This window comes from Myotis nattereri, assembly GCF_964212035.1.
Source record: "Myotis nattereri genome assembly, chromosome: 13".
Taxonomy (NCBI): Eukaryota; Metazoa; Chordata; class Mammalia; order Chiroptera; family Vespertilionidae; genus Myotis; species Myotis nattereri.
Genome location: NC_138088.1, coordinates 20,508,938 through 20,524,296, shown reverse-complemented (window position 1 = coordinate 20,524,296; position 15,359 = coordinate 20,508,938). Strand labels below are relative to the sequence as shown.

Below are 15,359 nucleotides of genomic sequence, written 5' to 3'. Positions count from 1 at the left end.
GAGCAGAGACTGAGATGGTTTGGGGAGCGAGGTCAGGGCTGCTCACCAAAGAGTGAGGGAGAGCTTTCCCCTTTGGGCCTCTGGGCATCCCCTCTGCAGACCTGCCCGGTCCTCCTGCCCTCCTCCCCTCCCCTCCATCTCTAGCACGTTGACCGGGTGGAGGGCTGGGAGGTGGCCAGTGGGCCGGGACAGGTGCAGAAGGATGTGGTAGACCAGGGCTGTGTCTGCAGTGCCTCGAGAGTGGAAGGAGGCCGGTTGACACGTCCTCATGCAGGTAGCCTTAGACATGTCCCTGACACTGACATTGCCCCTTGTGGCCCAGCTCAGCCAAGGGCCCTGCGGCATGCCACTCAATCCATGAGCTCATTCCCTGTCCTACCAGGGGTGGCAGACTGGCTCCGCCCTGGTGTCCTGTTTCTTAGACACTCCAACCATGGCCCAGGATCACCCAGGGGAGCAGGCACCTAAGGCTGGAAAAGCCAGGCGGTCCCTGCTCTGCCCAGGCTGTGTGGCCACCCAGCCCTGGCCCCAGGATCCAGCGCTAGACATGTATGTGCAGGGAATGGGCTGTTGAGTGCAGAGGTTTCAGGCGGGAGAGGCCTGGCCTGGCCTGGGCCGCGGAGTTTGCATCCAGTCTTCCCCAGCTCCCAGGTCTGCTGTCAGCAGCCGAGGGCTCTCCTGCTGCCACAGAGCTTCCCTGCGCCCGTCTCCTTCGTCTCCTTGGCTTTGAGCGGTGTGTCGGGAAGGACCTGGCAGATGTATCCTTTGTGTCTCTTCCTGACACTGGAGGTGGGCTGGGGAGATGGCCCCAAACTGAACCGTGGCTTCTTAACTTGGCTTCTTAAAGTGCATCAGGCGGAGAGTTTGACACCTTGAGTCAGCGTCAACCTGCCAGTGACAGCAGGGTGACCTTGGACAAGCCACATGGCTTCTCCAGGCTGCAGGGTGCTAGTGAGGGGTCCTCGGCCAGGACTGGCTCTTGCCCCAAGGCTGCCGCCATTGAAGTATGTCTTTTGGACAAGACGTGGGGCCTTGGTTCCCCCTGGGCTTAGCCATTTTCCACGGATGATGTGATAGGAGTGAAATGGTGCCATGAGTATGTGTCTTTGGAAGAAGAAAGATCTACTAATAAGACCAGGACCTGCTCTGTCCCTGGCATCTTCATAAGGACTTCTGTAGTTTTAGTTTATTTACATCTCAAAGCCCTATGAGGCAGAGGATGCCTCTCCATTTTGCAGGGGAAGAAATGGAGGCTCAAATGTTAAATGAAGTGCCTGAGGCCTGGGTGGCTGCAGGACTGTTCTTGATCCTAAGGCCTGACAGCCCTTCTCAGCCTTGTCTTTGATCTGGAAGATGTCATACACAGGCCTGGGAAACGGAGGCCCAGAGAGGGGAAGAGCTGTGACGGGGCCCGCAGTGGCAGGCCTGGGCCTGGACCCCAGGGCCCCGCTGCCCCAGTGTCCCCGCAGGCACCTCCCCCGGCCGTCGTCTGGCTCCAGGGCCGAGAATGCCCACTTTGTGCCGCACAATCTCTGATGATACGAGGGCCTCCCTCCTCTGAAGGCCCCGATTGTCCCTGTGAGCATGGAGCTGGGCTGCCCACATCCCCGTCCCCACCCCGCCCGCTATGGGGCCTTTTGTGCTCCGGGATCTCAGCACAACAGCCAGGCCGTTGATCCAGAAGGCCCGGGGTGACTGGGGGAGGGCGGCGTGCCAGCGCTCTTGCTCTTCCCGGCGGGGCTTGCCCCAGTTCCAGCCAGGAGCTGGGCCCTTGCCTCCGGGCCAGAGCCCTGCCGCGATGAGGAGGGGCCACGTGGAACTCGAGAGACCTCATGCCCTGTCCTGGCTGGGCCCCTAACCAGCCTGCTCTGCAAACTGGGGAGAGTCAGGCCCCCTCTCTGGCCTCAGCTGCCTTATCTGTAACACAAGAGGTTGCATAGTAGAGAAGAGTGGAGGGGTCTGGGGGGCAAAGGGAAGATTCAGCTCAGGCCTGTGTCTGGACAGTAGAAGGAACACCAGGTGGGGAACCGGGACAGCTGAGCGCCAGCCCCATGGCTGCTTTGGGGTTGTGCACCCCCAGCTGGGCCCCCTCTCAGGGCCTGGGTTGTTTGATCTGCCAAGGAAAAGGGGGTGAGTCCCTCCTGCTCAGACATGGCAGAGGGACCCAGGCATCCGATGGGCATTAGAGGTGCAGAGAGGGTGTGTGGGCAGGGAGGTCGAGAGTGTTCAGGGTGGGAGTGAGGGGGTGCTCCGTGCGGGCAGGGGTGGGGGTTTCCCGGGCACTTGGGCACCCTGTTCCAGTGGGAACTTCCGGGGAGTCTTGGGTTGGTCTCTGGGGTATGTGTGGCCCTCTTTTGTCATTTTTCTCTTTAAATAGACCATCGACTTTCTGAACGACAACATTCGAAGAGGAATCAAGAACTACTATGATGACCTGGACTTCAAAAACATCATGGACTTTGTTCAGAAGAAGGTGAGCCAGGCTTTTTGAGTCAGAGATGTGCCACCCATGCTCTTTGGCCCCCGCTTGGGACCCTGCTCAAGAGGGTGAGGGTGAGGGGTGATGTGGCTTATTTATTCCCAAGCAGGTGTCTGACCAGCCAGAACGGGGCTGGCCTTCTCAACCAGTCCTCTGCCCACGTGCCTTGCTCTACCTGTTCCATGGACCCTCCCCCTAAAAAAAAGGAGTAAGGCCGGAGTAGCTACAGGCCACCCTGAGGGTCCCAGGGTGCCCCTCTCCAATGGGCAAAGACCCTCCTTCCTTGAGAGGGGAGAGAGCTGAGCTCGAAGCCACCCAGTTCAGAAGTCCCTTCTGCCGGCTCCTTCGGTGGCGGGAGCGCACTCCCTGCCAAGTCCAGGTCAGCCCCGGTGGGAACAGAGCCCTTCCCTGAGTCCAGCCCCGGCACTGGGAACAGAACAGGGCTTCTCCTGTTCCGCCATGACCCTTCTTGGACGGCGATGATGTCATTCTGAGATGCTGTCCCTCTCCCCCAAGGGCGGCCCAAGCCTGTGAGCGCAATAGCAGCTGCAGGGCCGGCCCCTGTCCTGCTTGGCTTAGACACACCCATCTCACTTCGTCCTGACCCTCAGGCTCCTCATCTGCCTTGGGGGATCCTGATGGTCCCCTCCTCTTGGCGGGGTTGCCTGGACTTGATTCAGAAGTGCTTAGAGCAGTGCCAGGCATGGGGCAAGACCTCAGTCAGCAGGTGTCAGCGTCCTCATGTTCTCCCAGGTGAGGGCAGGCAGGGCTGGAGGACGGTGAGCCTGCTCAGCCCTGACAGCACTTCCTGGACATGGCCTGGGGGGCTTCTGCTGGCCTGACCCCCGTGACAGCCCTCCGTGGGGACGGACCAGCATCTCACTGCACCCAGGGCCCCCGCAGTGGCCACTCCCTTGGCTCAGGGCTTTCCTGTGGTCACAACAGGTGCGGCCTCTGGGAGGCCCTTCTCGGCCAGGGCTGTGCCTGCCAGTTCTGGCTGGTGGGTGGAACGCAATGCTTTTATTGGACCCAGCCTTGAGCTGGTTGGGGATTTTATTTCTCCCAGGGTGGGTGGGGGTGTGACTCATGCTCATTGGGCACCACTTGGTGTCAGGCCCTATGCTGGGTGCATCGTGCACGGCCTCTCTTTGTAATCCTCAGCTCAGCTGTGCACAGCTGGGATTTCTCATCCGGCTTTGCAGATGAGGATCTGAGACTCAGAGAGGCTGATCAGCTTGCCTGAAGTCACACAGCTGGGAGTGGTGGTGTGAAGATGTGAATTCGGGTCTGTCTGATTGCAAAGCAAATGTCCTTTGCACTGTACCACAGAGAGGCATGTTCAGGTCCTAAAACCTGAAAGGTTGTGGGCTGACCAGGCCCTCTAACCATATCACTCCTCTGGTTAAGACCTCCAGTGACTTCCCGTCACTCAGAAAGAATACGATCCCAGCTCCCACTGTTCTGCCTCACAAGGCTTTGTAAGTCTGGCCTGTGCTGCCCCTTCACCCTCACCCCTCCCGCTCTCCTCGCTGTGCCCTGCACGCTGGCCTCCGCCTGCTGCTGAAATACAGCCGGCTCATTGCTGTGCAGGGTCTGTGCACGTGTTGACTTTTTCCTGTTGTTCATGGTTCAGATTAAATGTCATCTCAGAGGCCTTTCCTGACCTCCTAACCTGCCGCTGCCCCGCCCCCTCCTCCCTGGGTGCTCACATTCCTGGTGCACAGCGCTGTGGCACTGACCTTTCCATGCTGTGCTTGCACTCCGACTCCCTCCACTGGAACGTGTCCCACGTGGTGGGCAGGGCGTGTGCTTTGCTCACCCTGTCCCTGCGGTGCCCAGAGCAGTGCCTGGACACACTGCACCCCGGAAGAGTAACTACTCTCCCAGGCATTGGCACCGCTCCAGGGGGAGATGCAGGGAGGAGCTCCTCTCAGGGGAGAATGGCACCAGCCTTCTCATGGCTCCGTGCTGAGCCCAGGGCAGGATGGAGGCGGGTGCCTCTCTGCTAAGGGCAGGCAGGCAGCGCTGGGGCCACTGGGTTGTGGTGGCTTCCATAGAATCCTAGTCCCTGGGACCCTAAAGGCCAACTTCTCTGGTCTGACACCTGCACTGGGACATGAAGATGGAATCCACTTGTCAAGGAAGGACTTGGCCTTCCGGTGCTTAGTCACCACCCTGGTATCCCACCAAGAGGCTTCTCAGCCTCGGCTCGCCTACCTCTCCAGTGACGGGGTGCTCTCCACCTCCGGGGCGGCCATGCTGCCTGGGGAGGGCTTCGCCCTGACAGCACCCGGCTCAGGTGCTCCCTGTCACTCCTGGGACCAGGGGGAGCCACCTCATAAATTGCACCGTCCCCTGCCAGGACCCCCTCCTGCTGTCTGCCCACGGCCTCACTGGTCACAGCAGCTCCCTTCCCTGCTTGCTTCCTCCCTCAGTTCAAGTGCTGTGGCGGCGAAGACTACCGAGATTGGAGCAAAAACCAGTACCACGACTGCAACGCCCCCGGACCCCTGGCCTGCGGGGTGCCCTATACCTGCTGCTTCAGAAACACGGTACTCCCTGCTCCCCGGCCACCCCGCTGGTCGGGCACCTTCATCGTCTTTAGGACAGGGGTGGGTGGGTGGGATAGGCCACAGGTGGTGGTCATTGTTTGGGCTTCCTGGGCCTCAAGGGCTTCTGCAGGGGTGAAGCTGGCGGTGGGGTGGGGCTTCCCTTCGCTAGGAGTGGTGAGTCCGCATCATTGCGCCTCACCTGGCAGGCCTGTTCTAGGTGCTTTAGTTGTATTAACCCACTTAGTCCTGTCAGCTACCCTGTGGGGTCGGCGCTATTGTTTTACCCACTGAACAGGAGGGGAAACTGAGGCAGCAGAGGTTGGTGGGGCTGGAATGGCAGGCGGGCAGCCATCATCAGGGCTGTGCTCCGGGCTCCTGGACAAGCCAGGTGGGAGCAGGAGAGGACTCCGGCCAGGGCAGCTTAGCGGGGGTGGCCGGTTCTGCCTCCGCAGCTGGAGGGCCAGAGCAGGGCCGGCCTTGGGCGTCTCCAGGGCTGGAGGGCTTGGTGATCATCAGTAACAAGGCACTTGGAAGGGGGGCTGGTGATGTAAATGCCAGCAGGGGCCTGCCAACCCTCTCACCCACTTAGCTACTTGGGAGGCGGTCCTGTGTAGTCACCGCTTACGAAGGACGGAGGCTTCGTCAATCTTCTGTGTTTGACTGATGTGTCCAAAAACTGCCTGGTTTCTGGGCTGGAACGAGGCAGAGAGCTTCGCGATTACTCATGCTCCGATAGTCATGGAAAGTTTCTCTTCGGACATCGCCATCATTCCGTGCCCACTGGCGGGTTCTGTAAACTGAGCGGCTGGTGGTGTGGGTGCGGCCTCGCCCAGGAGTCGGGGAGCCAGTGACAAGTGCACGAGCCCTGAGAAAGGCTGGGCCAGGAGGGAGGTGTGTTGGAAATGTAGCTGCTATTTTAGGGGAGCTCTCTGGGCAGCGGGTGCTGGGAAGGAGCCCAGTGTTTTGGGGGGGCCTATGGGAAATGATCCTGAACTTCGCCACCCAGGGCAGTGGCACCTGAATGTCCAAGTTGGAATGAGGAAGCCCAGTTTTAGTTCATTCATTCAACAAGTATTTATTGAGGACCAACTATTTGCCAGACGTGGTTCTGGGTTCTGGGGGTTAGTGCTCCGTGTGTTCTTAGGCAAACACACGGAGACTCCCTGCCTGCATGTGGCCGGTGTCCTCGTGGGGAAACTGACAGAACAAATGGTAAAGGAGGATGTTAGAAGGTGATAAATGCTAAGGATAAAAAGTAAAGCAGGGGCATGGAGGGCTGCCATTTTAGATACTGAGAAGGTGGGTTCTCCGTAAAACCCTGAAGGAAGTGAGGGAGTAAGCCATGCATCTCTGGGGGACGGGCATTCCTGGCAGAGAGACCAGCAAGTGCAAAGGCCCTGGGGTGGGAATGACCCGAGGGTGTTTGAGAAACAGCACAGAGATGGTTTGGCTGCAGCAGAGTGAGGGCTGGGGGCGGTGAGGATAGTAGCAGGTGAAGCCAGAGAAGTTATGGGTGCCCCGAAGGCTACCGTCAGAACTTTGATGTTCCCCGGAGTGACAGGAAGTGACAGGCTTCAGTGGCTGAGTGGCAGCTCTGACGTGGGCTTTCCCAGGATCACCCTGGCTGCTGTGGGGACAGAGGTGGATGCAGGGAGCCGGGTGAGAGGCTAGTGCAGCGGTCTAGGCGTCACAGGTCAGGCTGTCTGGGCAGCAGGCTCTGAGATTCGGGTTAGTGAACAGGAGGCTCAGTAGAAGGTGCTCTCAGGGTCAATACCTATAAGGGAGCTGACGGGAGCAGAGCTGGGCAGAGGGGGAAGCTGAGCGACGATGCAGACCCAGTAGGAGCCTCAGCTGAAGCCATAGGGATCCCCCGAGTTGTCTGCACTGGGGCACGGAGGCCGAGGCTTCATACCCACCGTGACCAGGCATTGCAGTGGTCCCGTGTCCCACCTGGGAGGGACTGCTGGCTCTGCTCAGCAGAGAAATAGAACTAACAGGACGTGTGCCTGTATGTGTGTGTGTGTGTGTGTGTGTGTGTGTGTGTGTGTAATTGGCTCACGGAATCATGGAGGCAAGGGAGTCCTGAGAACTGCAGGGTGAGTCAACAAGCTGGAGACTCAGGAGAACCAATGCTTCATTCCAGTCTGAGTCCCAAGGCCTGAAAGCCAGGAGGGCTGCTGGCGTGGGCCCTCGCTGAAGGCTGGCAGGTGGAGACCCAGGGCGAGCTGGTGTTTCAGTTCAGATCTGAAGACAGTCTGGCTGGAAGCATTCTCTACAAATGGGGGGGGGGGCGGGACGGGGGAGGGGAAGGGCAGCCTTTTTTTTTAAATGATTTTAAAATTGATTTTTAGAGAGAGAGGAAGGGAGAGGGAGAGAGTGAGCGAAACATCGATTGGCTGCCTCCTGCACTTCCCCCAGCGGTTCTCAACCTGTGGGTCGCGACCATCAGAAAACACATATAGCATATCAGATATTTACATTACGATTCATAACAGTAGCAAAATTACAGTTATGAAGTAGCAACGAAAATAATTTTATGGTTGGGGGTCACCACAACATGAGGAACTGTATTAAAAGGGTCATGGCATCAGGAAGGTTGAGAACCACTGCATCAGGAACGGAGCCTGAACCCCGGGCATGTGCCCTGACCGAGAATTGAACTGGCAACCTTTTGGTTCACTGGACAATGCTCAACCAGCTGAGTCATGGCCGCCAGGGCAAGGCCGCCTTTTTGTTCTAATCAGGCCTTTAACTGATTGGACGAGGCCTGCCCATATAGGGAGGGCGATCCACTGTCCTTGGTCTACTGATTTAACTGTTGTTCTCATTGGAAAGATACCCTTACAGAAACAGCCAGAACAATGTTTGGCTAAATATCTGGGCTCCGCCAAGCCCGGTCAAGTCAACACATAAAATTAACCACACGTGACAGTCACCGTGGGGGGGCTGACAGCTAAGGGCTGCTGCCAGCAGCGCTCCCCTCCCAGCAGCAGCTGCGGGGTGCTGGGCAGCTCCTCACAGCATCCACCACACCAGGCAGGAGGAGGCAAAGGCTTAGGGCAGGTGGCCATCGTGGAGGAGGCAAACCGTGTTTTGCAAGTAAGCCAGCAGGGTTTGCTGGCAGATGGGGTGTGGGGGGTTGGTGAGAGGAAACTGAGGAGAACTCCCAGAGTTTGGTCTGAGCTACAAGAAAGGTGGGGCTACCACTGCTTGAGGGGGAGGACTATAGGGACAAATTTGGGGACGTCAGGAGCTCAGCATGGACAGGTGGGGTTTGAGAGCCAGTGTGATGTGCCAGCAGGACTGTCAAAGTGGTAGTTAGAGACGAGCCTGGAGACGGGGGAAGAGGTCAGGCTGGGAGTATAGACACAGAGGCTGGCCTCCGAATGGGGCCACCGCGTGGGGAGGTGCCCGCCACCTGGCTGCGTGATCTCCAGTCCCACCGTGTGCTCCCCGTGTTCCCCGCACTGGGATGATTTCCTCTAAATGTGAAAGAGGTTATTTCCTTCCTCGATGGAATCGGTGCCATTTGTGTGTGAAGCCGCTTGTCTTATACGATCGCATTCAGCCAAGGTTCTGAAACACATAGAACAAAAAACTAAACTTAAAACAATGGAATCGTGGGAAATATATTCTGAAGTAGGAGGGCTGTATGCCGGAGATGGGAAATACTGACCTATCCGCTGCAGTGGTTCTCAACCTTCTGGCCCTTTAGATACAGGTCCTCATGTGGTGACCCAACCATAAAGTTATTTTCGTGGCTACTTCATACCCGTCATGTTGCTACTGTGATGAATCGCAATGTAAGTATCTGCTATGCAGGATGGTCTTGGGCGACCCCTGTGAAAGGGTCGTTTGACCGCCAGAGGGGTCGCGACCCACAGGTTGAGAACTGCTGAGCGAAGGGCTGTGGAGTCCCTGGAAAGGAGGCTTGTGTTTGGTGGCTTGGCGCTCCCTGGCAGCCAAAGGGAAGGTGGTGTGGCCTGCTGGCCCTGGCAATACTTAGCAGAAGCAAGCAGGCCCGTCCTCCAGGGAAAGCCACGGTTCCCCTCGCTCTCAGCTCGAAAAGAAACGTCCTGACGGGGCTTCCTAGAGGATCTGGGCAGGACTGGTCCCGCCCCCGGGGAGAGAATTCTTCCTGCCTGAGCCTTCTCTGCCTGGGCCTCAGCGGCTAACCTGGGGCGGGAGCAACAGAGCTTCACATCGGCTTGTAAATACCGATTCTGTGGTCCAACCCAGGCAGACTCGACCCTGGGAGAGCCCCTGGATGCCTCTTACCCCCCTCCTTGGAGGGGAACTTACCTGGAAGGGAAGGCGAGGCCCCCTCACCCCAGGGCGGAGGGAGGGCTCTGGGCTCCTGTGTGAGGGACGCTTCTGCCCGCTGTCTGTCTGCTCCCCACGACAGGGGCTGCGGGCCCACCTCCAGGGTTGGAACCACAGCGAAGCGTGAAGTCACTCTTGTCACCTTGATACACACCAGAGAGTTTGCCTAATTATTATGTTCACGGCTCCCTCTTTAGAATAGAAGTTCCATGAAGGGAGGACTTGGTTTAGTTCTTCTTTATTCCAAACACCTAGGACAGTTATGGGCACATCGTGGGTGCTCAGTCCGTATTTGCCTGAATGAACGGGCAAATGGTGGGAAGCACCCACTCTCATTGTGCCCTCAGGTCCCTGCTCCCGGCCTGACCCTCTCCATGGGGGTCATGTTCAAGGCCTGGAGGGGCCAGAACGTTCCGTGGATGCTGGCGATGCGGGGTCCCAGGGCGCCGGGCGGACGGTTGAGGCTGAGGCTATGTTGCTCACACACCAGGCCCTGGCACTTAGGCTGATCCGGGTGATGTCTGAGTTCCACCCGCTCTATAGGAAGGAGAGTCACGCCCTTCCTGGCCTCTCCGGAAGCTGGGGTCATAAACAAAGTCCCTCCAGCTGGCACTCCTGGGCTCTCCTGTGTGCCCGGCCCTGGGACACGCACTTCAAGTGTGTATCTCACTGTGTGTTCAAAACGGCCTCAAGAGGTGGGTTCACTGATCACCATTGCTTATGGAAAGGACCGAGGAGCCTATCATTCATTCATTCATTCATTCATTCAGCAAACACGTATCGAGTGCCTCCATGTGCCAGCCCCTCCGCAGTACCCGGAGGCCGGCCACAGAGCTCATAGTGACAGCGGGATCTGGACCAGGCATCGCGATGCCAGAGGCCAGGCTGCTGCTCTCCTGCATCCTGCTGCACCCTGACCCACAGCAGCTGTCACTCAGATGTGGAGGGGCGGGACCAGGGCATCTCGCTTTCTCTCACCTCATAGAAGGAGATGGCACAGGCCCACAGGCATGATGGGAAGGGCCGCACCAGCCCTGTGACTTGCCTGCTGGGAAGGGCTTTGATGGGGTCCAGGGCCGAACACAGCTTTCCCAGCACCTAGATGGTCAGCATCTGGGACTTATTGAGAAGGACTCTCTTCCCAATAAGGAACATGGGGGCACTTCCACTGTGGGGGTAGCAGTTTGCAGGGGTGGGGCAGTGGGTCAGAGGTCCCAGCCTTGCCCTCAGATAACCCAGCACTCGCCAGGGTCTTGGCTGTGGTCTGGGGTTTTCCTTGAGGAGCCGACCAATGAGATAGGGCATCTGCGTGCCAGCAGAGCTGTGCCCCAGCAAGGCCGCAGTGGGGCAGCCGGGGTGGCACGCTTTTCTCTGGGTTCCTGGGCTGCCGCTGATGGAGAAGTGGTTCCCACCCAAGTGCCGCGGAACAAGCCTTCCCACCTTCCCTCCATGGGCATTTCTTAGAGGTGGGATGTGGAGATGCAGACTCCAGCCAGACTGCCTGGGTGGGATCTCAGACCAGGCAGTGCAACTCCGCCTCGGCTCTTTCCTCCGTAGCACGGGAGGATAAGAGTGTCTTTGACAGCGCGCACCACGTCAGTGTTAGCTGACACACCTTTCTGTTTCAGACGGCAGTCGTCAACACCATGTGTGGCTACAGAACGATCGACAAGGAGGTAATGTCTTCCAAACCTCCAGGAAGGTGGCTCTTCCTGTCCTCTCCCCAGGGTGGCTGCAGGGGCCCCTAGGGTTGGGCTCCTGGCTGCTGAGATTTTCCAGCGTCTCTGGCTGTGACCAGGAGCCAGGGACTGGCACAGAGGGGCTCAGGGCGCCACGAGCCCCCTAGGCTGGGAGAGGCCGCCTGCCAGGGTTGGCCTGGGCCTGCTGTGGACTTGTGGGCGAGGCACGCTCATGTGCCCGGCGTGCCCAGCGCCAGCCTGCCTCTGCCCTCGGAGCACCCGTTTGCCGATGGCTCCCGCTGGTTCTCTCAGCCCGGGACCCAGGAGGCCCTGGAGGACTGAGCCCTCAGGATCGCTCCTGGGCCAGCTTCCTGAGCAGCTCCCTGGCTGGGAGAGAGGCCGGGGCAGTGCTGAGAGGGAGCTGAACCGGATGCCCGAGACGCCCTGAGCAGCAGTCCTCGCAGTGCGGCCCAGGCCAGCAGCACGGCCCTGGGAGCTCATTGGAAACACACATGCTTGGGGTGGGCCCGGAAGGTGATTGGATCCACACGTAAGCGGTAGAGCCATCGACCGGCAGTGGCCCTCAAGCCATCAGACCCAATGGCCGGTGTGTATACTAACCTCTTGGTAATGCCCTAGATATTATCCTGAAATGAAATCCACAGATAATATGACCTGTCACCTACCTACACACCTGATTTCAAAACAAGTAACACTGATCTAACTGAGATGGAAGGAGAAATGAAATAAAACAACTTATAACCATATAACGCATTTCAACAAAGGGCTCAGGCCCCAGGACGATGCCCAGAAGACACAACGCACTCAGGTGTCTGCACACAGGGAAAGCGGCGGCTGTCATGTTGGCAACTTGCATTATTTTTAAAAAACATGGTTTTTTAAAATGGTAAACAATTCTCGATAAAGTTCCACACAAAAGAAATTATAATCGTCCCTTAATTTGCACAGTCGCACTTCTGCAGAATTCAGTGTATGTAGCAAGACCACACTTTGGTTTTCATGTGTGCCTGGAGTTAGGCTTTTGGCTCAGATAACTCTGAGTGGGTTTGCACCCACGTGAGTGCCTGTGGGACATAGAGAGCAGGCAGGCAGGGAAGTAGGATGGCTCTGAGCTCTGAGTCCCTCGGCCCCCAACCCCATTCGCCGTGGCCGCCAGCAGCGCCACCACAGCGCTCCCGTGCTCTCCAGGGAACACAGCTGCCCCCCGAGACTCAGTGATCTGGAGCCACCTTCTGGCCTGCATATGTGCAACAGAATGGGTGGTCGTTGGGACCGGGGTGCCGCCCGGGGAGGCGCTCAGCCGGGCTCTTTCCCTGCAGCGCCTCAGCGTGCAGGACGTCATCTACGTGCGGGGCTGCACTAACGCCGTGCTCATCTGGTTCATGGACAACTACACCATCATGGCGGGCCTCCTGCTGGGCATCCTGCTCCCCCAGGTGGGCTGGGCCCCGCTCCACGCAGGGTGGGGAGCGGGAGGCAGGGTGGTGGGCGGGCTGTGGGCTCAATGAAGGGTGGCAGGTGGTTGCAGGGTGCAGAGGAGGTACAAAAGGGGCGGGTGAAGAAGGCTCTTGTACCGGCAAGCTGGGCTCACCTGCGAGGGCTGAGGGCTGGGAGGAGAAGGCGCATGGCAGTAGCATTGCTCATAAAGCTCTTCCGAGTGCTTCCCCGGCACTGCCTCCTCCTGTCCTGTGAGGTAGGTCCTGTTATACCCATTTTACAGAGGAGGGAACTGAGGCTCGGCAGCGTTAAGTGACTTGCCCAAGGCCCTCCAGATTGTGAGTGGCATAGCTGGGGTGGGGACAGGAGTCCCAGGATGGAGGAACCTCTGCTGATGGGCACAGGGGAGGTCTCTGGGGTTTCCTGGGAGGGCCGAGGAGGGCCCAGGGTGGGGCTGCTGACAGTGGGGGTGCTGGGGAGAAGGCCGTGCCCTGGGGTTTCCAGGCCACCGGTGCCATGAGTGCTCCTGACTGGCTGCCTGGGTTTCTGGGAACGGGGCTGCCAGAGAGGGCTGGGCTGCCCGATCCCCAGGAGCCTCACCCGCCTGCCCTTCTCCTCAGTTCCTGGGGGTGCTGCTGACGTTCCTGTACATCACGCGGGTGGAAGACATCATCACGGAGTACTCGGTCACCGACGGGCTGCTGGGGCCTGGCGCCAAGCCCCGCATGGACGCGGCGGGCGCGGGATGCTGCATGTGCTACCCCAGTTAGGGCCGGCCTGGGCCAGGCGTCAGCAGGACGGTGCCAGCACAGCCCCGCCTCGTGGGCGCTGCACAGGACAGCGGTCCTCTCCCCGGTCGGCACTGAACAAAGCCTGGCTGTTTGCTCTGGTGGACGGCTCGGGCCCCCCGTGGCCACTGCCTCCCTGGAGGACGGAACCTGAGGCCTCCCCAGCTCCCGTGTGTCTGCTCGCCGCGGGGCACGGGGAACAGGGTGGCCTGGGCCGCGGGGAGGGGAAGCTCCGTGCTCAGCTCAGGGCCCAGGCATTTCTGGCAGTGCCTTGGCCTCGGATGTTTATGCCCCTCTGGGGGCGGTTTTCCGTGGTTTGTAAATGGGAGAGAGGAGAGCAGGTGTGCCCCGCGGTGCAGGCGGGGAGGTGCACCCCCCAGGCCCCGACCCTCGGCCATGCCCCAGGGCAGGTGGGCCTGTTCCTCAGCCTCCAGGTGCCTTGAGCCCTCCCCAGGGCTGCTGCTTTGCTTGGTCCTGTTTTTTACGTGATTTCGTCACGCTCATTTTGTACACAGTTAACAGGAGTTTCTGACTAATCAAAGCTGGGTGTGTCCCACACACGCCACTCTTTTCCCTCTAAGCCCGTTTATTAATCAAACAATAAAGACTTGATTTTTTTTGTGTGTCTTTCATTTGTGCTGCTGGGTGGGTGGGGAGGGGTGAGGACGGCCTGAACGTGGACTCGCAGCCCCTTGTTGGTGCAGGACTGAAGGGGTCCACCCCAGGGCCCAGGTTTGGGACAGCTGGGACGCCGAGGCCGGGAGACCTGGCAGCTGGCCCGAGGCTGCCCGCGCCGGGTCGGGAAGGGCCCTTCCCGTTCTTCGTTCTTCTTCGGTGTTGCCACTTAAGGAAATGGCTTTCCCCAGCTGGGCCTGTGGGCTGGGCCTGCAGCCTGCCTTTCCTGCTAGGAATTCGCTGGCGGGAACCCTCCGGGGAGGAGGCGGAGATGACTGCCTCCTTTACAGACCGGGAAGCTGAGGCCAAGCCACCCATGGCATGAGGCTCCTCCTCTGGGAAGGGCCGGAAGGGGGCTAGGAAAGCCTTGGGTCTGGAAAGGAGCAGTGCCCACAGCCCACGGTGGCTTCAGCACCGGAGTGATGTCCCTCCTTCAGGAAGCAGTGCACTTGTTCCCAGGGACGGGGCTGGGGCGAAGGCCGGGGGATGCCAAGCACAGCCTGGTGCTGACTGCCCCCTGCTGGAGACAGCAGGCCCTACATGGACCCGTCCACCCCTGCCTTCCTGCAGCCCCAGGACTTGGATTCTAGATTCTCCATGGCAGCGGTTCTCAACCTGTGGGTCGTGACCCCTTTGGGGGTCGAACGACCCTTTCACAGGGGTCGCCGAAGATCATCGGAAAACACATATATAATTACATGTTGTTTTTGTGATTAATCACTATGCTTTAATTATGTTCAAGTTGTAACAATGAAATGGGGGGTCACCACAACATGAGGAACTGTATTAAAGGGTCACGGCATTAGGAAGGTTGAGAACCGCTGCTCTCTGGGGTTCTTAGGAGCCAGGGTAATAGAATAACACAGCAAGAGCCCCAAACCTGATGTACTTAATCTAGGGGTGTTAAGGGGCATGTCCATCACACGCAGGATTAAGTGGTGGGATGCTTGGTCGGCTATGTGTACAAGCCTAACTTGCCATGTGCAGGTTCAAAAGGACAGAATGCACCCATAGCAAACGTCAGCGAGCGCACTTGTGTCTAGACTTGTACGTGTCTGAAAATCTTACAGATATTAATTCCTTTAATGTTCACAGCTGTCTGTGGTCATTCTTGTCATCTTCATTTTACTGAAGGAGAGCTGAGGCACAGAGTAGCTGAGTAACGGGCCCAAGGTGCACGGCTGGTGATGGACAAAGCCATGACATGGCCCGGGCAGAATCTCCCAGGGCACTCAGCCGCTCTGCTGTGCTGCCTGCTGCCTCGTGTGGACACACGGTAGGCGGTGTGCAAACCAGGCACAGCGCTGCCACCGCCGCAGCCTCTGCTGGTCCCCATCTTGACCGCTGGACACGAGGCCAGCCCCAACTGTGCCTGGCTGGGGGCCTCCTGGCTCCGGGCGCTGGC

At 58.8% G+C, this 15,359-nt stretch overlaps 1 protein-coding gene across 2 annotated transcripts in view; it reads left to right on the top strand.

Moving 5' to 3' along the window:
• The window catches only part of TSPAN15 (tetraspanin 15), a 48,095-nt gene extending 34,190 nt beyond the window's left edge, over positions 1-13,905 (top strand). For both annotated transcript variants that reach the window (XM_081104400.1, XM_081104401.1), the window contains 5 exons: positions 2,378-2,473; positions 4,915-5,031; positions 10,983-11,030; positions 12,374-12,490; positions 13,112-13,905. In XM_081104400.1, the coding sequence (XP_080960526.1) occupies positions 2,378-2,473; positions 4,915-5,031; positions 10,983-11,030; positions 12,374-12,490; positions 13,112-13,261 (528 nt within the window). In that variant the 3' untranslated portion in view covers positions 13,262-13,905. The remainder of the gene's footprint in view (positions 1-2,377; positions 2,474-4,914; positions 5,032-10,982; positions 11,031-12,373; positions 12,491-13,111) is intronic.
• The last annotated feature ends 1,454 nt before the right edge of the window (positions 13,906-15,359 follow it).